The sequence below is a fragment of the Ornithorhynchus anatinus genome, chromosome 4 (assembly GCF_004115215.2).
Source record: "Ornithorhynchus anatinus isolate Pmale09 chromosome 4, mOrnAna1.pri.v4, whole genome shotgun sequence".
In the NCBI taxonomy this organism is placed as follows: Eukaryota; Metazoa; Chordata; class Mammalia; order Monotremata; family Ornithorhynchidae; genus Ornithorhynchus; species Ornithorhynchus anatinus.
In genome coordinates this window covers 99,080,228-99,103,099 of record NC_041731.1, presented here as the reverse complement: position 1 = coordinate 99,103,099, position 22,872 = coordinate 99,080,228, and the positions used below count along the sequence as shown (strand labels likewise).

The following is a 22,872-nucleotide window of genomic DNA, read 5'->3' as shown; positions in this document are numbered from 1 at the left end:
GGCCTGTGCTCTATCCACTACGCCATGCTGCTTCTCTTTTGGCACCAGTGGCTCCTTGTTGGGCAAGAAGGGACCCCTAAAGGTATTTGCAGTGAGCTTTGGGCAGCTCTCCATTTTGCCCAGTGTTTGAAGGGGGTTCTGTGAATAATCAGTCAGTACCACTGTGGAAAAGTGTGAGCAAGTGGTGAGCAGGAAATATTTCTGTTTATTGTTGTATCGTACTCTCCCAAGCACTTATTTCAGTGCTCTCCACACCATAAGCGCTCAATAAATACGATTGAATGAATGAATTGATTGAATAAGGTATGTGAAAAATCCGGCAATCATTGGTGTTTGAGTGTATACTGTGGTCACCATACTAAGCTCTGGGAAAAGTACAGTATAAAAGAATTGGACTACACAATCTCTGCTCACAAAGAGGACTTGGGTTCTAATTCCGACTCTGCCACTTGTCTGCTGTGTGACCTTGGGCAAGTCACTTCACTTCTCTGTGGCACAGTTACCTCATCTATAGAACGGGGGTGAAAACTCTGAGCCCCATGTGGGATGTGAACTGTGACCAACCTATCCTGTATTTACCCCGGCACTTAGTACATGGCCTGGCATGTAGTAAGCGCTTAACAAATATCTTTTAAAAAACTTAGTTTACAGCATGTACGTTTGATGTAATACCTGAATTTCAGGAGATAGATCACAGGCCCGGGAGTCAGAAGGTTGTGGGTTCTAATTCCGGCTCTGCCGGTTGTCTGCTGTGTGAACCTGGGCAAGTCAGTTCACTTCTCTGTGCCTCGGGTACCTCATCTATAAAATGGGCATTGAGACTTTAAGCCCCACGTGGGACAGGAACTGTGTCCAACCCAATTTGCTGCTATCCACCCTAGCACTTAGTACAGTGCCTGATACATAGTAAGTGCTTAACAAATGCCGTTATTATTATTATTCAAAAAAAAGCCCAATTCCATACTTACATTCTCCCCCTGCCCCTCCCTATTTTGGCAAAAAACAGAGTGGAATAGAAAGTTCTCTTTAGCCCGACCTGCACATATGTGTAGAAACACTATGTATCGACTGATAGGAAATATTCCTAAAATATCATCCTCTGAAGTGAATTTTTTTCTTCCAATGACTCCCCCAGATTTTTCAAAATAAACAAAGGGTTTTTTAGCCAAAGTAGGATAACTATTCAAAAAACCATTAAGCATTGCACAGTAGTTAAGGGGGAGGAATCAATTAATCATATTTACTGAGCATTTAAGTGAAGACAGAGCTCTATGCTAAGTGCTTGGGAGAGAGTACTTTGTAACAGAGTCGGTAGATCTGTTTCCTCCTCAAAACAGAGAGGCCTGGAGAGAAGCAGATGTTTCATTTTTTATATGTTTCTTGTAGTTTTGGAGAAAGGATGCGACTTTGTAAACTTCCTAAACCCAATTTTCCTATACAGTGTATCTTGAGCTCTTCCCAGAATACATTTATATCTCAGAGGGATCCCATAGTGAGAGAATTCCAGATACTGAAGCATCGGTAATGAGATTAGCTGTAAATTCCAATGAAAGAACCTTCAGATTGAGTCAGCAAGAAAGACAGGTTCCCCTACAGTGATGCGGCTGGAGATATTTTTTGAGAAAACGTTGGGCTCAGCAGATGAGAGCCTCAGAGGAAGTAAAAAATTAACTACAAACTTTGAGAATCCAAGAAAAGTGTTGATCTGGTTTAAGAAAATCATTAAAGGTGACTTCAGTGTATTAACTTTGTGTCTTTTAAGAATGCCTATCCATTTTAGTGAATGAATAGTCATCCAGGGATTTAACCTAGAAAACGTCTCTTCATTTCTAAGGGACATGGCTGTTCATTAATGTCTATAGAAGCAATTTTTAAATTCATCCAATGATGTTTGAGCACTCACTGTGTGCAGAGCACCGTACTAAGCGCTTGGAAGAGTACCGTATGATAAACAGAAGTGAATTTTCAGGGTTATGAATTAAAATAGTAGATATGTTTTGGTAATTTTCATGAAAGCATGGCTAGTAGTACTTTGATCAGTTTATAATAGTGAAGGAAGATTGGATATTTCAGCTAGGTTCAGAGCATTAATTAGATTATCATATGAGGCTAAATAGATCCAGTAACTACCCTGGGTGATAGGTATGTCGATGTATTGTGGGATTTTGTGAAGGGGGAAAATCGGAATTTGTTGAAGAATTATGAAACCTAGTCATTCATAATTGACAGAAACACCACCCTAATTATACTGTAATTACTGTGATTGATGGGGAATTTGAGTACGCATGTGGCTGAAAAAGCTAGCGAGAGACTTCGAGTCCTAGGCACACTGTGAACACAAAAGTCTGTCTCTTGTGATGGTATGTTGAATGTTTGCTCTGCCTCTTCGTTTCTCATCCCTTATTAAGCTTTTGTTTGAAAAGAGCCACTCCTTTCTTAATAGCACCATGCCTTAGTTCTGCCCTCTGCAAGCGACTCCCAGTTTTCAGCTGGGATGTGGCGTTGTCTGAGGTTTTGTTTTACCGTGACCTTAAAATGTGTAAAAGAACCACCTGGTCAAATTTTTCAACTTAGACTCTCGATGATGACCAGTCTGACTACCAATAACATACCACGCTCCTGTGATGAATCGTCTGCGTGGACACTGAACTGTAGAAGAATTTTTGTAATCAGACCTATTAGTTTCAAATATATAATGCTTAATCGTTTTAGGTATTTTTATATATTTGTCATTTTATAGCTTTATATTTAGAGTTTTATGTGTTTATATCTAAACAGACTTTGGGCTGGCTTTACGATTCACAAATTTAAATGAACAGTTACGAAGGCAGTGATGAAAAGACAATAGTCGTCACTGATGAACCCCAAAATGAATAAAAGACAAATAATTGCTCAATAGTAAAATGTAGCCATTTAGAACTAATAAAAATGAATGTTTCTAGGCTTATTAGGGCCAGGCAAATAATTGGGTGGTCCCAGGGGCTTTCTCCTCTTACCCTCCCTCCATCATTACTTAATCTAGAAAAATAAGAAATAAACTGAAAACAGGAGTGGGGGAAAAGGCAGAAACAATGAGATCAAAGCGAAAGAGATAATGAAGTTTCACAACAGAAAAAGAGCCAAAGTCCGCACTGCCAGTCGAGTGCTTCCATGTGTCGACCACACTCCAGAATCGTGGTGGGGAGTTAAGATACTTCCCCTCAGAGAGTTTGCAATTTAACAGGAGAGAAAACAGAAAGCTTGAAATCCACTCAAAACCCACCTACAGAAGGGGGTATCCAACCCAGTGCTTGGCACAGTGCCCAGCACAGATTAACAGTTCAGTATGTATATAATATATATGACACGTATGTGTGTGCGTGTATATACATACATGTCCATTATATATAATGTCTTCGAGATTTGATCTTGATACAGTTGTATGTATATGTGATTGGTAAGACTAAAATGTAACCAACAATCTCTTTTGAGTCATGTACATGATTGCCCTTTGTTGTATTATTCAGTCAATCGTGTTTATTGAGCGCTTACTGTTTGCAAAGCACTGTACTAAGCACTTGGAAAGTACAGTTAAGCAGAAGAGACAATCCGTGCCCACATTGGGCTTGCAGTCTGGGGCGGGGAGGAGGTGGGGAGACAGACATCAAAACAAGTAAATAGGCATCAATATAAATAGAATTCTAGATATGTACATAAGTGCTGTGGGGTGGGAAGAGAGGGAGGAGCAAAGGGAGTGAGTTGAGGTGACGTGGAAGGGAGGGGGAGCTAAGGAAAAGGGGGGCTTAGTGTGGAAGGCCTCTTGGAGGAGGTGCGCCTTCAGTAGGGCTTTGAAGGGGGGAGAGTGATTGGTGGATTTGAGGAGGGAGGGCATTCCAGGCCAAAGGTAGGACGTGGGTCAGGGTCGGCGGTGGGAAAGGCAAGATCGAGGCCCAGTGAGAAGGTTAACACAAGAGGATTGGAGTGAGTGGGCTGAGATGTAGAAGGAGAGAAGGGAGATGAGGTGGGAAGAAGGGGCAAGGTGATGGACTGCTTTGAAGCCAAAAGTGAGGAGTTTTTGTTTGATACAGAGTTGGATAGGCAACCACTGGAGATTTTTGGGGAGGGGGGTGACATGCCCACAGTGTTTCTGTAGAACGATAATCCTGACAGCAGAGCGAAGTATGGACTGAAGTGGGGAAAGGCAGGAGGTTGAGAGATCAGAAAGGAGGCTCTTGCAGGAATCCACTCGGGATCGGATGAGTGATTGTACTAACGTGGTAGCGGTTTGGATGGAGAGGAAAGGGTGGATCTTGGCGATGTTGTGATGGTGAGATTGGCAAGATTTGGTGACAGATTGGATGTGTGGGGTGAATGAGACAGCGGAGGCAAGGACGACAGCAAGGTCGTGGGCTTGTGAGACGGGAAGGATGCCTGTGCCGTCCACTGTGACGGGAGAGTTCGGGAGAGGACCGTGTTTGGGAGGGAAGATAAAGCATGTTGAGTTTTAGGTAGCGGGAGGACATCCAAGTCGAGATGTCCTGAAGGCAGGAGGAGATGCGAGCCTGGAGGGAGGGAGAACAAGGGAGGAGATAGAGATTTACAGCACCATTCCTCCAGTTTGGGTAAACGCATCTTCTATTTTGTCTGTTATAGTCTCATTTAACAATCATTATTTTAGGTAGTAATATAGTCCCTGAGGAAAGAATGGGCGGAAGTGGGGTTTAAACTGTAAATGATTGGATTTTAGAAGAGTTGCAAGAAGAAAATAAGGAAGAGTGATAACCAGAAGAACTGGGAATCATCCGAGGAGTTCTTTAAAATAAGGAGAGTGTCTCGTGGAAGATGATTTACTTAATCTGTCCCTAGGTTATTTCCAGCCCATAATTCCAGGTTTGAACTTTGAAAGTATTTTCCAATTGCCATGCTGAAGAAAATACTTTTAGACTGTTGTGTAACCACTGATGTGTTATTGCACTTCCAGATTGTCCCAGGACCCCAGATACTCCAAATAGTGACCCCCGTTGTTCTACTAATAATAATAGATTGATGGCGTTAAAAAAACAATTGGATATAGAACTAAAAGTGAAACAAGGAGCAGAGAACATGATTCAGATGTACTCAAATGGATCTTCAAAAGTAAGTATATTAATCAGTGCTTGGAATGGAATTAATAGAAAATTGTGTCATTTTAAAGTTTGGTGATTTAATGAGGAAGCATTCTGTTTATTCCCCCTAGCCCCAAAATTTGAAGAAACAGTAGAGTTTAGATGATTGATTGAAAGTCAGTGTGTACACTGAATGGTTTTCTCCAGTATTACCAATTCAGAAATTCAAACTTCCAGCCCAAGAAGACCGAACCAGCATGAAAAATTCATCATACTAAACCTCAAACATAAAATGGGGAAAGTGATCTATCATCAGTTGTCATGCTTGCTATTCAGTCTCTCATTTCCACTTGCCTCCCATATACCTCCACTCGGATGCCCCACCAACACTTCAAACACCACCTAAAACACAACTTCTCATCCTTCCTCCTGAAACATTCCCTCCTCTTAATACCTTGCCCGTCTCTGTTGGGTAACTCCACCAGAAGCCCTCCACCTTGGGGTTAGTCTCGATTCCTCTATCTTTCAACTCTCCCATTCAGTCAGCTGCTAAATTCCTTCATTCATTCGATCGTATTGGCGTATTCTTCATCCACAGCATTTCCCACATCTTCCCCTTGCTCACCACCTAATCAGCCAAGACCCCAGCTGTTTCTTGGCTAGATCACTTAACCAGCCTCCTCACTGGTCTCCCAGCTTCCACGTACTCCCTTCTTTCATACTCTGCAGTTCTGCGTGGATCATCTTCCTTAAACATCGTTTAGCGCACATCTCTCCCCTCCTCAACAACCTCAAATGACTACACATCTCCCTCAGCAGCAAATAAAAGATCCTTAGCATGGTTTCAAGGTTCTCCTCCCTCTTTTTCTAGGCTACCTTGCCTAGTGGATAGAGTAAAGGCTTGTGCGACAAAAGGACCTGGGTTCTAATCCCAAATCTGCCATTTGTCTGCTGTGTGACCTTGGGGAAGTCACTTAACTTTTCTGGGCCTCAGTTACCTCATCTGTAAATGGGAATTGAGAGTGGTAGCCCCGTGTGGGACTTGGACCGTTCCCAACCCAATTATCTTGTATCTAACCCAGCTAGTGTGGTACCTAGCACATAGGAAGCGCTTAACAAATGCCACATTTATTCTTATTATTATTCCTTTCACCCACTGCTCTCTAGATCGTACTTTAAGCTCTTCCCAAGTTCACATTTTGCCTCAACGTCAACTTTGATGTCATTCTTAGACTTCCTTCCATCTTTCAACTCTCGTATCCAGTCTGTTGCCAAATTCTGCTCTTTCTTTCTCCACAATATCTCTCCTGTCCACTCCATCAAAATGGGACAGCACTCTCATTTAAGTGTTAACAGTACCGGGTCCTTGACTCTACTGCTTCTGACCCCTCATTTATGCTGCTCCCCCAGCCTCGGCCCCCTCCTCTAGCCCCCCATGATGGGCAACAGTAGTGTTTGCTATCTTCAGTGGTCTCCTAAAATCCCACCTCCTCCAGTAATCCTTCCCCGATCAGTTCAGAACACAACAGATTTGTCAGCTCATCCCCCACTTTTAGCCCTTGGGTAGCTAATTCTCATTTTCAGCTCCTTGTGTGTTACTGACATACCTTTTCTTCCTATATTTATCTGTATATTTATCCATTTCATCCTGATGTGTGTAGTGCTTCCTGGTCTATCTGTGTTCTTCCTCTTGGCTGCTCTGTCAAAAATAATTTTGGTCTGGCTCCCCCATTAAATTAGGAGTTCCCCCTTGAGGGCGGGAATCAGGCGTCATGTTGCTATTGCACTCTCCCAAATGCTTAGTAAAGGGTTTAGCACTCGATAAGTACCATTAACTGATTAGAGGTGAAGCTATTTTAGGATTGGACTGATGATAGGGAGAATTGTGGCCTGGCAGATAGGAGAGGGAATTCCAGGCAGGTAGAAGGACAGGTAGCGAAGGACTGGAGGTGGAAGAAATGATAGGGAGAGTAAGGAGCTCGTCGTGGGCAGAGAATGTGTCTGTTTATTTTTGTACTCTCCCAAGCGCTTAATACAGTGCTTTGCACACAGTAAGCGCTCAAATACGAATAAATAAGAATTCATGGTTTTAGAGTTCAGGCTCGAGTGATGGATGAAGAGAGCAGAAAAGCAAGGAGAGTGGCCAGGAGCGTATGCTCGATGCCAGAAGATAGCGGGTAGCCGTCAGACTTTCCCGTCACTGTAGACGGCACCACCATCCTTCCCGTCTCACAGACCCGTAACCTTGGTGCTATCTTTGACTTCCCTCTCCCGTTCAATCCACGTAATCAATCCATCACTAAATCCCCTTGGTCCTATCTTCACAACATCGCTAAAATCCGCCCTTTCCTCTCCATCCAATCCGCTACCACGTTAATACAGTCACACATAGTATCCCGCCTGGATTACTGCCATCAGCCTCCTTGCTGACCTCCCAGCCTCCTGTCTCTTCCACTCCAGTCCGTACTTCACTCTGCTGCCCGGATCGTTTTTCTACAGAAAGGTTGGGAACACGTCACCCGGCTCCTCAGAGAACTCCAATGGTTGCCCATCCACCTCTGTGTCAAACAAAAAACTCTTCACCATTGGCTTTAAAGCCCTGCACCACCTTGCCCCCTCCTACCTCACCTTGGTCTTCCTAGAGCTTTAGAAATATGGACTGCCTCTCTCTGTAAAGTGCTTGCCTTCATTACTCAGTTCCTTTGCTTGGCCAAGAGGTGCAGTCACCAACAATAATCAGTTCTCTCGGATCCATGGTTTCATAAGCGTTTCTAAATAAGAGATAACTTACTAGCAGAAAACCTGTCTTTTACACCCCGATTAGATTTTTCGTTAAAAGTTCTTCTTTCAATTATTTTATTCTAAATCGACATCTCCGGCCCCGCTTCTCTTGCCTTCTCTGCAGTTTCGCATTTCCTCCTGCCTTCAGGGCGTCCCGATTAGATGTCCCGCGACACCTCAAACCTAACATGTCCAAAACAGACCTCCTCATCTTCCCATCCGAACCCTGACTTCCCCCTGACTTTCCCTTCAGGGTGGACAGCACCACCATCCTCCCCGTCTCACAAGTCTGTAGACCTGGCATTAGCCTTGACTCACCTCTCCCATTCAACCCACATATTCAATCTGTCACCGGATCCTGTCGGGTCCAAGTGTCCTGCACTTGGATTTGCCCCCTTGATTCAACCCTCTCTCAGCCCCACAGCACTTATGTACATACCTTGAATTTCTTTATCTCTATTAACATCTGTCTCCCCCCAAAACTGTAAGCTCGATGTGGGCAGGGAAAGCGTCTACCAAGTCTGTTATCGTACTCTCCCAAGTGCTTAATACAGTGCTCTGGACACAGTAAGTGCTCAATAAATATGATTGATTGATTACCTGATTGGTTCTGTCTTGCCAACATTGTTAAAATCCGCCCTTTCCTCTCCTTGCAAACTGCTCTTTTGCTGATCCAGCACTTACCTTATCCCACCTTGACTCTTGCATCAGCCTCCTCGCTGACCTCGCTGACACTTCACTCTACTGCCCTGATCGTTTTTCTAAAAGAAAACATTTGGTCACCGTCCTCCCCACTCCTCCATCACCTCCAGTGTTTGCCCATCCACATCAGCGTCAAACAGAAACTCCTTACCATCGACTCTACGGAATTCAATCAACTTATCCCCTCCTATTTCACCAAGATAATTGCCTACTAAAACCCAGCCCACACACTTCCCTCCCCTACCGCCAATCTATTCATTACACCTCAATCTCATCCATTTTACCACTGACTCCCTGTCGTCTCTGGGGCCTGGAACTCCTCCCCTTCATATCTGGCAGATCATCACTCTCCTCACCTTCAAAGCCTTATTAAAATCACAGCCTTCCCGATTAAACCCTCATTTCCCATGCTTCTTCTCCCTCTCCTGGAGAAGCAGCGTGGCTCAGTGGAAAGAGCACGGGTTTGGGAGTCAGAGGTCATGGGTTTGAATCCCTGCTCGGCCACTTGTCAGCTGTGTGACTGTGGGCAAGTCACTTCACTTGTCTGTGCCTCAGTGACCTCATCTGTAAAATGGGGATTAAGACTGTGAGCCCCACGTGGGACAACCTGATTCCCCTGTGTCTACCCCAGCGCTTAGAACAGTTCTCTGCACATAGTAAGCACTTACCAAGTACCAATATTATTATTATTATATTTGGAGCTGTACCTTTTAAGCACTTGATAGTCAGCAGCCCACCTTCAGTCCCACGGCACTTACGCACATAACGGTAATTTATTTTAATGTCTGTCTCCTCTTGTAAACGCTATGGCTCCTTGTGGTAGAAAACGATTCTACCAACTCTACTGTGTCATATTCCCCCAAGCACTTAGCACTGTACTCGACTCACAGGAATCGCTCAATAAATACCACTGACTTTTTCACAATTTATATTCATCATTTTCTATTCCTTAAAAAGGTAGAGGTGCATCAGGCCTTAATTCCCTTCTGGCATCCTTAGAAGAAAGTTTGAGTTGAAAATACATTTAAACGAAGATACCTAGCTCTCAATTGAGTAGTTAGAAAACAAGAGAAAGAACAGATTGTAAATGTTGGGGAAGTAGAGGAGGTTGATGAGGAAAACATGTGTTTTGGGTAAAGTCAGGAAGGTTACTAATATGCATGTTCTGCCAGATTTCAAAAAGATGTTTTTCTGTATTTTGATTTTAAGAAGAAGGGTGGAGTAATACCTCCAGATCTTCACTTACAAGAGACTTATGTAGTGAAAATGTTAAACACACTTCTTGCGGTATTTGTTCAGCACTTATTATTTGCTAAGAACTTTTCTAAGTGCTGGGTTAGATACAAGATAATCAGGTTGGACACAGCCTTACGAAAGACTTCTTAAAATAGTGATAATATTAAGCACACTTACACAGTGTCCAACCGTGTAACAAAAAGTTGCATTCAGTGTTTTCACCTTGTGCTTAATAGTACTTAAATTATCCACTCCTTTGGGAGAAACTACCCGATGAGAGGAAAGGTAGTCGGTAAGGGTCCCCGTGTGCATGGCACTGTGGAATCTTGTCCAAAAAAAGCTAAACTAATCCAGACCTTGCTCATTAATGACTCACGCTCTTCAAGTAAATAAAAGTAATACAGGAAGGCGTTTTTGAGAAATGCAGACTAAAGGAAACAAATATGAAAAATAGAATCTCACTGTAAAAAAATGGAGGCCTGCTGCTAATTCACTGTTATCTCTGATGGAAGCACGGAAGGGTGGGTGTCTGAAAACGTCTTCCCAAACAGTTTATTTCTTCTTTCGTAAAAATCAGGCAATTGCTTTAATCAGTTGAAGAATCAAAGTAAGGCGTTGTGCCAATAATTTTGATTTAGATGCACCCACCGTCTGTGGTTTCCGTTGAATGTACCAAGGCAGTTAAGCCTGGTAGCAAGGGTTTGAAGTCCCACCCATCAGGCTCTACCGCTCATTTTATTTAACTTTTGGAAATAACGGTTGTTTGGTTGCCATTAACATTGCACTTATGTATAGATCTATAATTTATTTGTACTGATGTCTGTCTACCCCCCGCCTCTAGACTGTAAGCTCATTATGGGAAGGGAATGTGCCCATTTATTGTTATATTGTAATCTCCCAAGCACTTAGTACGGTGCTCTGCACACAGTAATCGCTCAATAAATATAACTGAATGAATGCATGAATGAATGAATGAACTACCGCAAGAGAGAACATCATGCTGTAATCATGTCCTCTTATGGAAGACACCAAGTCCCCAAGTTTATTGCTGGTTTTCTCCTACAAGTTCTTCTTTTTGTTCGTTCAAGAATCAACTGCGGATGGACTAAGAAGTCTAGAAGTTCTACCATAGAGGAACCTCTAACTCTTGGAGGCTCCAGGCCAAAAGCAATGCCCCGTATTATTGTTACTATTATTATTATTATATTAAGTGCGATTATGTGCGAAGCACTGTTCTAAGCTCCGGGGTAGATACAAGGTAATCGGGTTGGACACAGTCCCTGTCCCACTTGGAGCTCTCCGTCTCAATCCCCATTTTATAGATGAAGTAATTGAGGCCCAGAGAATAATAATAATAACGGTGGTATTTGTTAAGCGCTTACTATGTGCAAAGAACTGTTCTAAGCGCTGGGGGATACAAGGTGATCAGGTTGTCCCATGTGGGGCTCACAGTCTTCATCCCCATTTTACAGATGAGGGAACTGAGGCACAGAGAAGTGAAGTGAGTTGCCCAAGGTCACCCAGCAGACAAGTGGCAGAGCCAGGATTAGAGCCCGTGACTTCTGACTCCCAGGCCTGTGCTCTTGCCACTGGGCCATGCTGCCTCTCATGGAAACTTATGGGTTCCACTTTTCCTTTGGGATGGCATGGCATTCGTGGGGGCCATGACTGCTGCAGCAAGCACACTTGAACAACCCCGGGGGCTACTTCTGACCTCTTCTCACTTCACCCCCTCTCCACTCAGTCAGATTACTCGGCGGGGGGAGAGCAGGGGGCCACGTGGAACAGTGAAATAGGACAGTGACAGCCTCGTCCCAGCAAAGTTAAGGCCAAATAGCCAAAGACTCCCAGCCCTACAGCACTTATGTCCATATCTGTAAATGATTTATATAAATGTCTGTCTTCCCCTCTAGACTGTAAACTAGCTGTGGGCAGGGATTGTGTCTGTTTATTGTTGCATTGTACTCTCCCAAGCGCTCAGTACTGTGCTCTGCACACAGTGAGTGCTCAATAAATACAATTGAAAGATAGTGGTAGACGTAGGCACTTAGTACAGTGCTCTATACTGCGTGCGTAACGGCCACATGGGATCAGTCCAGGTGGTGAGGTAGCCCACTGTCCCTCTGGCATTCTTATCTCCCAGTTATAATTCAGATATTTATGACTTGTTTTTTTTTAACTCTAAGTTTCAGCTGCTCTCATTCGAACTGGTTCTGAAAGCTTTGGGTGTCTGTTTTTGTTTACTGACATTCTGAAATTCTTTTGAACAGGATCGAAAACTCCTTGCCACAGCTCAACAGCTGCTCCAGGACAGTAAGACAAAAATAGAAGTCATAAGGATGCAGATTCTTCAGGCCATCCAGACCAATGAACTGGCTTTTGATAACGGTGATGAAGCAAAGAGCTATCAGTTTGTTTACTAACATCAGAACCTAAAGAGGGATACGTTCAAGTGGGCATATAATGAGAATAATTATCGTGGGTTCTGTTCAGCACTTGCCCTGTGCCAAGCTCCGTTCTGAGCGCCGGGGAAGATGCAGGATAATCTGGCCAGACAGAGTCGCTGTCCATCACAGGGCTCACAGATCAAAGTAGGAGGCAGAACAGGTGACAAGTTCCCATTTTACAGATGAGGAAACAGAGGCGCAGAGAAGTTAAGTGACTCGCCTAAAGTTACGCAGCGGGCGTGTGGCGGAGCAGGATTAGAAACCAGACCCTCTGACTCCCGGGCCCATGCTCTTTCCACTAGGCCACACCACTCCTTGTGCTAAAATATTGTGATAAAATAATCTTGTGGTGGAGAGGAAAGTTTACTTTAAGAAAGGAAATTTATTTTCCATGAAATTTCGCTATACCAAAAATATATGTGAACTACTAACATCAAAATGATAATTATAATAAAGAGGAGAAGAATAAGGGTATTTGTTAAGTCTTTACCGTGGGCCAAGCATTGTAGTAAGCACTGGGGTAGATACAAGACAGTCGGGTCCGACTTGGGGCTCGGGCTCCTAGTAGGAGGGAGGACGAGTTTCGGAATCCACATTTTGCAGGTGAGGGAACTGACGCACAGAGAGGTTAAGTGACTTGCCCAGGGTCACACAGCCGGTAAGTGGCGGAACCAGGATTAAAACCCAGGTCTTTTGACTCCCAGGCCCGTACTTGTTCCGCTGGGCCACACTTCTCATGCTGCTGTATTTCGTTAAGAGTTTGCTATGCAGAGTTTGAGTTTTAGCATCTTTCTTTCTAGTTTTACGTTTGGGGTATGATCTTATTTATACCTGCTGTTGTACTTATATTTATTCTCCCCCAAAATATATCTTTTTGCAAAGATTCCCCAAAGGGAGTTTGAGGTTAAGAGCTAAAAAGTGGCCTGGAGCTATCGCAACAAATTGTGTAATGGCATATAAGAATATTGCCACTTCTGTAATTATAAAATTTCTATTCAGTTGTGTAGCCTGAACCGAATGCATGAAACAGCTCATTGTAAATGCCTTGATTTATCTCCGTATTTTTAAATGTGACCCTGATTTTTATTGTCTTGGGGTGATTCACTTCTCATTTAATCTCAGATTTGAAGTGTTATCAGTAAAAATCCGTGCTTAATCTGTATGTACCACAGTATCTGAACAGTTCAGTAAAACGTATTTTCTCCCATCTTTCAGCAAAACCTGTGATAAGCCCCCTTGAGCTTCGAATGGAAGAATTACGGCATCATTTTAGGATAGAGTTTGCCGTGGCAGAAGGTGCCAAAAATGTGATGAAATTACTCGGATCTGGAAAAGTTACAGACAGAAAAGCACTTTCAGAAGTAATTTTAAAATTATCTTTTCCACTTATTTAAACTTGATGATGCCCGTTCCTTGAATTAATTACTTCTTCCCCTTTCTCTTTAAGGCTCAAGCAAGATTTAATGAATCAAGCCAGAAGCTGGACCTCTTAAAGTATTCACTGGAACAAAGATTGAATGAACTTCCTAAAAATCATCCCAAAAGCAGTATTATTATAGAGGAACTTTCGCTAGTCTCCTCACCAACACTAAGTCCTCGTCAGAGTATGATCTCTACGCAAAACCAATATAGTACGCTCTCCAAACCAGCCGCATTAACAGGTATTATGTGTGTTCTGTGGGCTTTTTTTAAAAATCCATTCGATCCAGTTTAATAAGTCAAAAAGGCAAGAAAAGAATGCTTCCACAATCAATGTGATATTGACGCCCCGGTTTTCTGGGTTGTTGGGTCTTTTTCGGGATCTTCGATCTGGAGAGTGAAAGCATTTGCTAGTTACCTGAAGAATGAATTTTCGTAGTAAAGATAATTAGGACTCGGTAGGACTGTCTGTAACTATTATTGATGCTTATTACATTGGTGTGGCTGGCCTCTGTAATTTGAAGAGCAGAGAAAAACCACATCACTCAGTAATCTACTTTAAACAGAAATCCAGGGGAGGAATTTATAGCAATTGCATTTATAGTTCACCTGCCCTACCAGCTAGCAAGCGGACCTGGTCTGACCGTTAATGCTAGGGCCAGTTTAGTTTGCCGAGATTCAGTACAACCGAGAAATGGAGGGAGGGAGATAAACTCATTAATTAGTTCGACGTCGATCTTGAATCGGAAAGCATCAGGAGGAGCTAAGGGGAACGTGGGAAAGATAATGGATGAAGTATTACCAAAATTAACCAGATTGTACCTATGGGTCTGAAGCGGCCTACTTCCCGTTTGGAGATTACCATACCCATTGGGAACCAGACAATATATATGAAATGCTCTACCTTGGGGAAGTTTCATTTCTCAGATATGGGGAAGCCACTATTTCCACAGGTGCCTCTCCTCAGTCTCCTGACACGTGACAGGATATCAGTGACATCCAATAGTAATGAGGGAATTGGGAAAATCTTGATACTCCTTCCCACTGTTTCTTTGTTCCTTTCTCGTACTGCTTTCACTGCTTGGCCAACACGTTTTGCCGGTACCTCCCCCATACTCTTCCTTCCTGAAATATTAGTGACTCCAGCAGTGAAACTGAACCTGTTCTTTAGACAGGGCAGGTTTCAATTGCAAGTGATCAATTTTGTGCTCATTTGCGGTTTCACTTAATGAGTTCCAGGACTCCTTTTCCATTAACACAGATCATCCAAAAGTTGGCTGTTTGGGCATTTTATTGAAGTGAGTGGTTGGTGCAAATGATCCTGACTTTGAAACGTAATGGAATATCTGCACATTTTCAGATACTTATTAAAGTAGATGTCTCTAAAAAGTGAAAATTGTTACACAGTATCAGGCAAAGTATTAAAGAGAAGGACCTTAAATAAAAGTGCACAATATGCTCTCAATAACAACAATACAGCCATAAACTCAGGGTAGCTGCCTTTCCAATTTATTCAGTTGCCTTTCTAGTTTATTCCTGTGAATGATAGCATTTACTCCGTGGGTTCCATTATTTTAAACATTAATATTGTGGATTTTTTAAAGTTGAGAATTGTAGATTAAGGTCATTTCTGGTGGGCAGGGACTGTGTCTAACTCTGTTGTATTATACTCTCCCAAGCGCTTAGTACAGAGCTCTACACCCTGTAAGCGCTCGATAAATATTGACTCAGGAAAGAAGGCTTGCTTAATGTTGTATGCTTAATGAAAGTCTTTGATTCCACCAGGTTTTTTAGTCTCCAAATGAAAGCAGGTGTAGAATATTATCATGTTCTGATACATTGAAATGACTAAAATATTCAATAAGCAACCAGAGTTTGAGGTAGTAGCCAGATGTTTCTTGTTTCCCCAGGATGATTTTTTCATAATCAGCTGAGCATTTGCAGGGAAATGAGTTAAGTTTGCCAGTTGCAAAAAGAAAACAACACAAGATGTTCATTTTCTTTTAATCTAAAGCAATTTAAGATTTCAGCCAACATGCTTAGATGAATTTTACTGAGTATCTCTAGTAAATTGAAAAATCAAATGAATGGAAAAAATGTGTTTTCCGTTGCCTGTTTAAATCATGAAAACATTTTAACAGGGCCGTGAGTTAAATATGACCTAAATGTAAAGACGCAATTAATTTTTTAATTACTCTATTCAGCCGTATTTTAAGAACGCATAAATTCTGGTGCATGAGTGTTGTGTAAACTCATGCAAGTTACCACCATATTCTCTTCTACCCAAGCTGCCACACCACAAAACCAAAAAAAAAATTGAGTCTGAATTTTCATGCCCTTGAAATTTTGAAGATTGAATTTTATTTAAATGCTTTAAATTTTTGCTGCAATCATGACATTAGGATTTTTGGATATTTAGCAAGGAATATTACTAAATCAATTAGTAGAAGAAACGGTGCCGTCTTGTAATTCCCTTTTCATCCTATTAGACTGTGAGCCCGTCATTGGGCAGGGATTGTCTCTATCTGTTGCCGAATTGTACATTCCAAGTGCTTAGTACAGTGCTCTGCACATAGTAAGTGCTCAATGAATGCTATTGAATGAATCAGTGAATATCAAGGTACTCTCAAATAAAGTGTGACTTTATTTCTCTTTTATATTTTTATGGTATTTGTTAAGCGCTTACTGTATATCAGGCACTGTAGTGGGCACTGGGGTAGATACAAAGTAATCAAGCCGGACACGGTCTGTGTCTCACTTAGGGCTCAGAGTCTTAGAGCTCACAGTCTTAAACCCCATTTTATAAATAAGGTAACTGAAGCCCAGAGAAGTTAAATGGCTTGCCCAAGGCCTCACAGTAGATGAGTGGCAGAGTCAGGATTAGAACCCCAGTCCTTCTGACTCCCAGGCCAGTGCTCTATCCACTAAGGCCATGCTGCTGCTCATTTCTCTGTATAAGCAGTCCTTGACTTAAAATGAATGAATCAATCACTGGTAATTTTTTAGCACTTACTGAGAGCAGACCTCCCTACTGAAATGGCTAAATTCCATCCATTCCTCTCCGGCTACGATGCCGATCCAAGCACTTGTCACCTCCCATTTTGACTACAGCGTCAGCCTCCCCGCTGACCTCCCAGCCTCCTGTTTCTCCCCACTCCAGTCCACACTTCACTCTGCTGCCCAGGCCATTTTTCTAAAAAGCCTTGCAGTTCGTGTTTCCCCACTCTTCAGAAACCTCCAGTGATTGTGCATCCACCTCCACATCAAACAGAAACGCCTTACCATCGGCTTTAAAGCACTCAATCACCTTGCCCCCTCGGGTCTTGCTTCACCGATTTCTTACTGTAACTCACTCGGCTCCTCTAAATGCCAACCTACTCACTGTACCTCGATTTTTGTCAGTCTCGCCACTCATCCCTCGCCTACATCCTCTCTCGGACCTGGAACTCCCTCCCACTTCATACCCAGCGGCCTTCCGTTCTCCCCAATTTCAGAGCCTTAATAAAATCACATCTCCTCTGAGACATCTTCCCCGACTAAGCCCTTATTTTCCCTATTCCCTTCCCCTCTACGCCGCCTTGGCGCTTGAATTTATACTCTTTAAGCACCTGGTAGTCATCCCATCCTCAACCCCACAACACTTATTTACGTATTTGTAATTCATTATAGTGTCTCTGTCCCCTCCAAACTCTAAACTCCTTGTGGGCAGGGAACAGGTCCATCATCTTTGTTATATTCATTGATTTTTGTTTCTTTATCGTTGTATTTGTTGTGTAACTCTCCCAAGTGCTTAGTTCATGCACTCAGTACAAATCATTGATTGTTTGATCTATTGTACTGATCACTTGGGAGAGTATAATTCAACACAGTTGGTAGACATGATCCCAGCCCACAAGGAGCGCACTGTCTGGAGGGGAAAACAGACATCGAAATAACAATCTGTCACCAACACCTGTCGGTCTCACCGTTACAATATCGCTAAGATCCGTCCTTTCCTCTCCATCCAAACGGCGATCGTGCTGATACAAGCTCTCTATTAATATCCCGACTGGATTATTGTGTCAGCCTTCTCTCTGATCTCCCTTCCTCCTCTCTCGCCCCGCTCCAGTCTATTCTTCATTCCTCTGCCCGGCTCATCTTCCTGCAGAAACGCTCTGGGCATGTCACTCCCCTTCTTAAAAACCTCCAGTGGTTGCCGATCAACCTCCGCACGAAACAAAAACTTCTTACTCTGGGCTTCGAGGCTCTCCATCACCTTGCCCCCTCCTACATCTCCTCCCTTCTCTCTTTCTACTGCCCACCCCGCACGCTCCACTCCTGTGCCACCCACCTCCTCACCGTCCCCCGTTCTCACTTATCCCGCCGTCGACCCCTGGCCCACGTCCTTCCGCTGTCCTAGAATGCCCTCCCTCCTCACCTCTGCCAAACTAACTCTCTTCCCCTCTTCAAAGCCCTTCTGAGAGCTCACCTCCTCCAGGAGGCCTTCCTAGACTGAGCCCCCTCTTTTCCTCTGCACCTCCCTTCTCCCCTCCCCCAATCTCCTTCCCCCTTCCCCTCAGCACTGTGCTCATTTGTATATATTATTACTCTATTTTGTTAATGAGGTGTCTACCCCCTTGATTCTATTTATCTTGATGATCTTGTTTTTGTTTTGTTCTGTTTTGCTTTGCTGTCTGTCTCCCCCATTTAGACTGTAAGCCCGTCATTGGGGAGGGATGGTCTCTATGTGTTGCCAAATTGTACATTCCAAGCGCTTAGTCCAGTGCTCTGCAAATAGGAAGCGCTCAATAAATACTGTTGAATGAATGAAATTACATATAGGGAGATTGGCAGGTATGTGTATCTAAGTGCTGAGGAGTTGAGAGTGGTATGAATTGACCTGCTTATAAGGTTCAGATCCAAGGGCCCTGGTGACACTTTGGGGAGAGGGAGTTAGAGGAAATGAGGTCTTAGCCAGGGAAGGCCTCCTGGAGGAGGTGTGATTTTAAGAGGGCTTTGAAGATGGGGAGAACAGTGGTCTCTCATGTATGAAAGGAAAAGGATTTCCAGGCCAGAGGGAGGACGTGGGTAGGAGTCATTGGCGAGAAAGGTGAGATCAAGGTACATTGAATTAGACGGGCATTAAGGAAGCCATGTGAGTGGGCTGGGCTGTAGTGGGAAATCATAATTTAATATGGGATTTTATTTTATTTTTAATTCAAGGACTTGTGGCGCACACGTTGGAAACAGTAAAATTTCTTTTTTGTGATATGTTGTACACTGTAAGGTCTTTAATTTTCCCATTTTAGAGTTCAGTGGGTTTCCAACCCTGGTTCCTATGGTGGAAAAAAAGAAGCTTTTAAGAAATGATGTAGAACCAAACGGGATGGTGTGGGAATAGTCCATCATTGTATTTTTTGAATCTACGAATGCGCTTATAACATGTCACCGATTTTAATATGTTACGAATTGAGATTATTTTCATTCACCTCAACAGGTACTTTGGAAGTTCGGCTTATGGGATGCCAAGACATCCTGGAAAATGTCCCTGGGCGGTCAAAGGCCACATCTGTCACCCTACCCGGTTGGAGCCCAAGCGAAGCTAGATCATCCTTCATGAGCAGAACGAGCAAAAGTAAAAGCGGAAGCAGTCGAAACCTTCTAAAAACAGATGACTTATCCAGTTTAGTAACCCGTTTGTTTTGCTTTGTTTTATTTAATAAAGACTAAAACTGCTTGCGTACTAATAATGCGGTTTCAAAAACGTCAAGAATTTGTAAAGCGTAGTCATCGTGTAACAGTTGGAGTCCCAAATATTCATGTCTCTCCTGGCCTGGTTAGCATTTTGAGAAGCAGCGTGGCTCAGTGGAAAGAGCCTGGGCTTAGGAGTCAGAGGTCGTGGGTTCTAATCCTGACTCTGCCACTTCTCAGCTGTGAGACTTTGGGCAAGTCATTTAACTTCTCTGGGCCTCAGTTGCCTCATCTGGAAAGTGGGGATTGCAACTGTGAGCCCCATGTGGGACAAGGACTGTGTCCAACCCGATCTGCTTGTATCCACCCCAGCGCTTAGTACAGTGCCTGGCAACTAGTTAAGTGCTTAACAAATACCATTATTATTATTTTATATTTGGAAAAGCAGTTCACAGCAAAGTTTACATCTTGAGATTTGTAGGTCGGGGTTGGGGGAGCCGGGGGCTTGTTGGAGATAGAGAGCAGCGGTTGGCCTAGTGGAAAGAGCACAGGCATGGTAGTCAGAGGACCTGGGTTCTAATTCTGGCTCTGCCACTTGCCTGCTCTGTGTCTTTGGGCAAGTCACTTATCTTCCCTATGTTTCAATGTCCTCATGTGTAAAATAGGGATTAAATCCTACTCCCTCTTACTTAGTCTGTTTTCAACCTGATTATCTTATGTCTACCTCAGGGGTTAGTACAGTGCTTGGCACATAGTAAGTGCTTGATAAATACCCTAATTAATTAGGTATATGAAATAATTGCTGCGGGAGAGGAGAGAGGGAAAGGGATTGAAGAAGAAATTGATGCTGTTGCCGAACTCCTGGCTTGATCGCACCCACGTGCCAGGATCTTCTGGAGAAAGTGTAGGAATTTTAAATGTTATTTTATTTCACATAAGTATCATGTCGTGGGCAGTTTAAGGAAAAGAGGTAGATTTTCAACTCAGATTTTCAAAACTGATCAAACTCTTATGAAAACCTCTCCTTTTTCGTTCTTAGTCGGTTCTCACGGCTTATTTGGTATTAAAGCTAACACTAGAAGTGTTTCTTTTGTTTTTTGAAAATCCTCTTAGGCTTTGGACCTGAATTTGTGTAATTTCCTTACAGATGAAGTGTGTGCTGTTTTGAAGCTGGACAATACTGTGGTTGGTCAAACTAGCTGGAAGCCCATTTCTAATCAGTCCTGGGACCAAAAGTTTACACTGGAACTCGATAGGGTAAGGCGGTACACTTTTCATTTGACAGTCTGTCATTTCCACAAGTAAAAATTTTGTTTTTGAATACAGTTGTTTCCTAGTTTTCCTATTTGGTTTGTTCGAGAGTTTTCAGTATTTTCACTAGCAGAAAATTGGGGGGCAAAGCTGTTTCTTATGTAGATGCCCTAAAAATTGAATGTGAACAAATTAAATTACAAAATGATGCAATTTGGTACATATGGGATGATGCCTAGTCTTTGCTTAAATAAAACCCACTAGTGGAAATGAAAGACACATTGTCCTAAAGCACTTCATATTTTTCAAGCCCTGATGGATCGTCATCTCAAATCTGAGACTGTTTATACCAGAATTACCCTTTTGGTAATCTTAAATAGCTAGAATAATAAGAGAATCAGGAAAATTTAATAGAAGAAAAACGATATTAAAAAAGCCTTTCTAATGAGAATAGGGCAATGTTCTGATGATCGGTTTATTGAGCGCTTACCGTATGCAGAGCCCCATACTAAGCGCCTGGGAGACTACAATACAACCGAGCTAGTAGACGCGTTCCCGGCCCACAGCGAGCTTAAAATACAACCCCTTATTGTCACTGACATTTAATAAGACCTTACTCATGCTGGGCAGCAGTGGCATGGGAGAGAGTTGAGGACAGAGACTCGTTTACAGCGTGGAAGGAGACAGTGGTAAGCCACTTGTGGATTTTTACCAAGAAAACTCTGTGGATCCACCACCAGAACGATTGCAGATGAAAATGGAGCGTTCTGGGAGAGATGTGTCTATAGCGTGGCTATGGGTCGGACACGACTCGACAGCATGAGACAACCACATCGTGTGCAGTGCAGTATACTGAGTGCTGGTGTAATTAACCAGCTGCAAGAATAGTGCCTGGCCTAGAGTCAGCTCACAGTCTCAATAGAGGAGACTCAGTGCGTAGAACAATAAGGAGGTAATTCAGGTCAGTGAAAACAGAATGCAGTTTGACGATTAATACCATCAGTAGTAAAATACGGACAGTAAGCAGTACTTGAGGAGTACACATACACGTTTAAATTCTACAGTCCACCTCAGTAGGAACCTGCTGGGAGATTGCCATGCTGGATTGGGTAAACTTTGGGCTAGATGAAGAGGTTGGGACTAGAGACTGTCTCTACTACAACATCTCTTCCCTTTCCTGGACCTCCCATACCAGGAAATTTTACCTCGAAAGATAGGCCTACTCTGACCTTCTCTTATTCCTTAAGGAGGCTTTCTGTAGAGGTTTGGCTATTTTACGTAAAAAGTCAATGATTGCTCTCCTCGCTGTCCAACCATGTAGTATTGGTGTAATTTTCCTAAGTTTTTCTTCTGATAACCGTTTTTGGACCTATCGTCTGCGAATTTATTCATCCCATTACGTGTTTTTCACCTTTATAATTTCTGATGGTAACAAATCCCATGGACTTTTCATACAAGAAAGTTCTTTGGTTTTAATAAAAATAATAATGTTGGTATTTGTTAAGTGCTTACTATGTGCCCTGCACTATTCTAAGCGCTGGAGTAGATACAGGGTAATCAGGTTGTCCCAAGTGAGGCTCACATTCTTAATCCCCGTTTGACAGATGAGGTAACTGAGGCATAGAGAAGTCAAGTGTCTTGCCCAAAGTCACCCAGCTGACAGGTGGTGGAGCCAGGATTAGAACTCATGACCTCTGACTCCCAAGCCTGGACTCTTTCCACTGAGCCATGCTGGTTTTGAGCCTACCACTTTCAAGCTTCAACAGATGCATCTAATCTGAACCTGGGTCCTTTGTGAATAGCAGTTCAGGAATATAAATTTGGAAGACTCGACTCCCATCTTTTCAACCTCTCCTCTTTTGGAAGTTACTCCACTCCCTCGATCAGTCTGGTTACTCTTCTTTATCCTTGGTCCAGATCTTTCGTGCTTTTGTCTCCTGCTTTCATCCCTTCATTCACAGTGATCGACAGACTTGGAAACTCCCTCCCTCCCCCATAATGACAGGGGAAGGCCCTCCCCCCCGTATTAAAGCCTTCCCTGGTTAAAAGTCGGCAGCCCAAGTCTTAGAGATTCAACAGCATTGTCTTGCACTGGTGTATCTATTTATTCCAATCCTCGAGCCTTTTGTGCATATTCATTAACTGTACTTTCATTTATTCATATTGACTACTTGATTTGTAGTTATTTTCAGCTCTGTCTCCCTTAGAGCGTAGGCTTCTTGGGAGCAGGAAACATGACACTTTTTTAGTTTGTCCTTAACACGGCGTAGAACAGTGTATTA

General features: G+C 43.0%; 1 protein-coding gene across 3 annotated transcripts in view; it reads left to right on the top strand.

Moving 5' to 3' along the window:
- PKN2 (protein kinase N2) overlaps positions 1-22,872 on the top strand; it is a 134,154-nt gene that overhangs the window by 78,796 nt on the left and 32,486 nt on the right. For 2 of the 3 annotated variants that reach the window (XM_029062701.1, XM_029062699.1), the window contains exons 3-8: positions 4,961-5,115; positions 12,074-12,191; positions 13,466-13,611; positions 13,698-13,911; positions 19,146-19,331; positions 20,487-20,596. In XM_029062701.1, coding sequence (XP_028918534.1) covers positions 4,961-5,115; positions 12,074-12,191; positions 13,466-13,611; positions 13,698-13,911; positions 19,146-19,331; positions 20,487-20,596 — 929 coding nt within the window. The remainder of the gene's footprint in view (positions 1-4,960; positions 5,116-12,073; positions 12,192-13,465; positions 13,612-13,697; positions 13,912-19,145; positions 19,332-20,486; positions 20,597-22,872) is intronic. The other variant, XM_029062700.1, reaches the window with a different exon arrangement.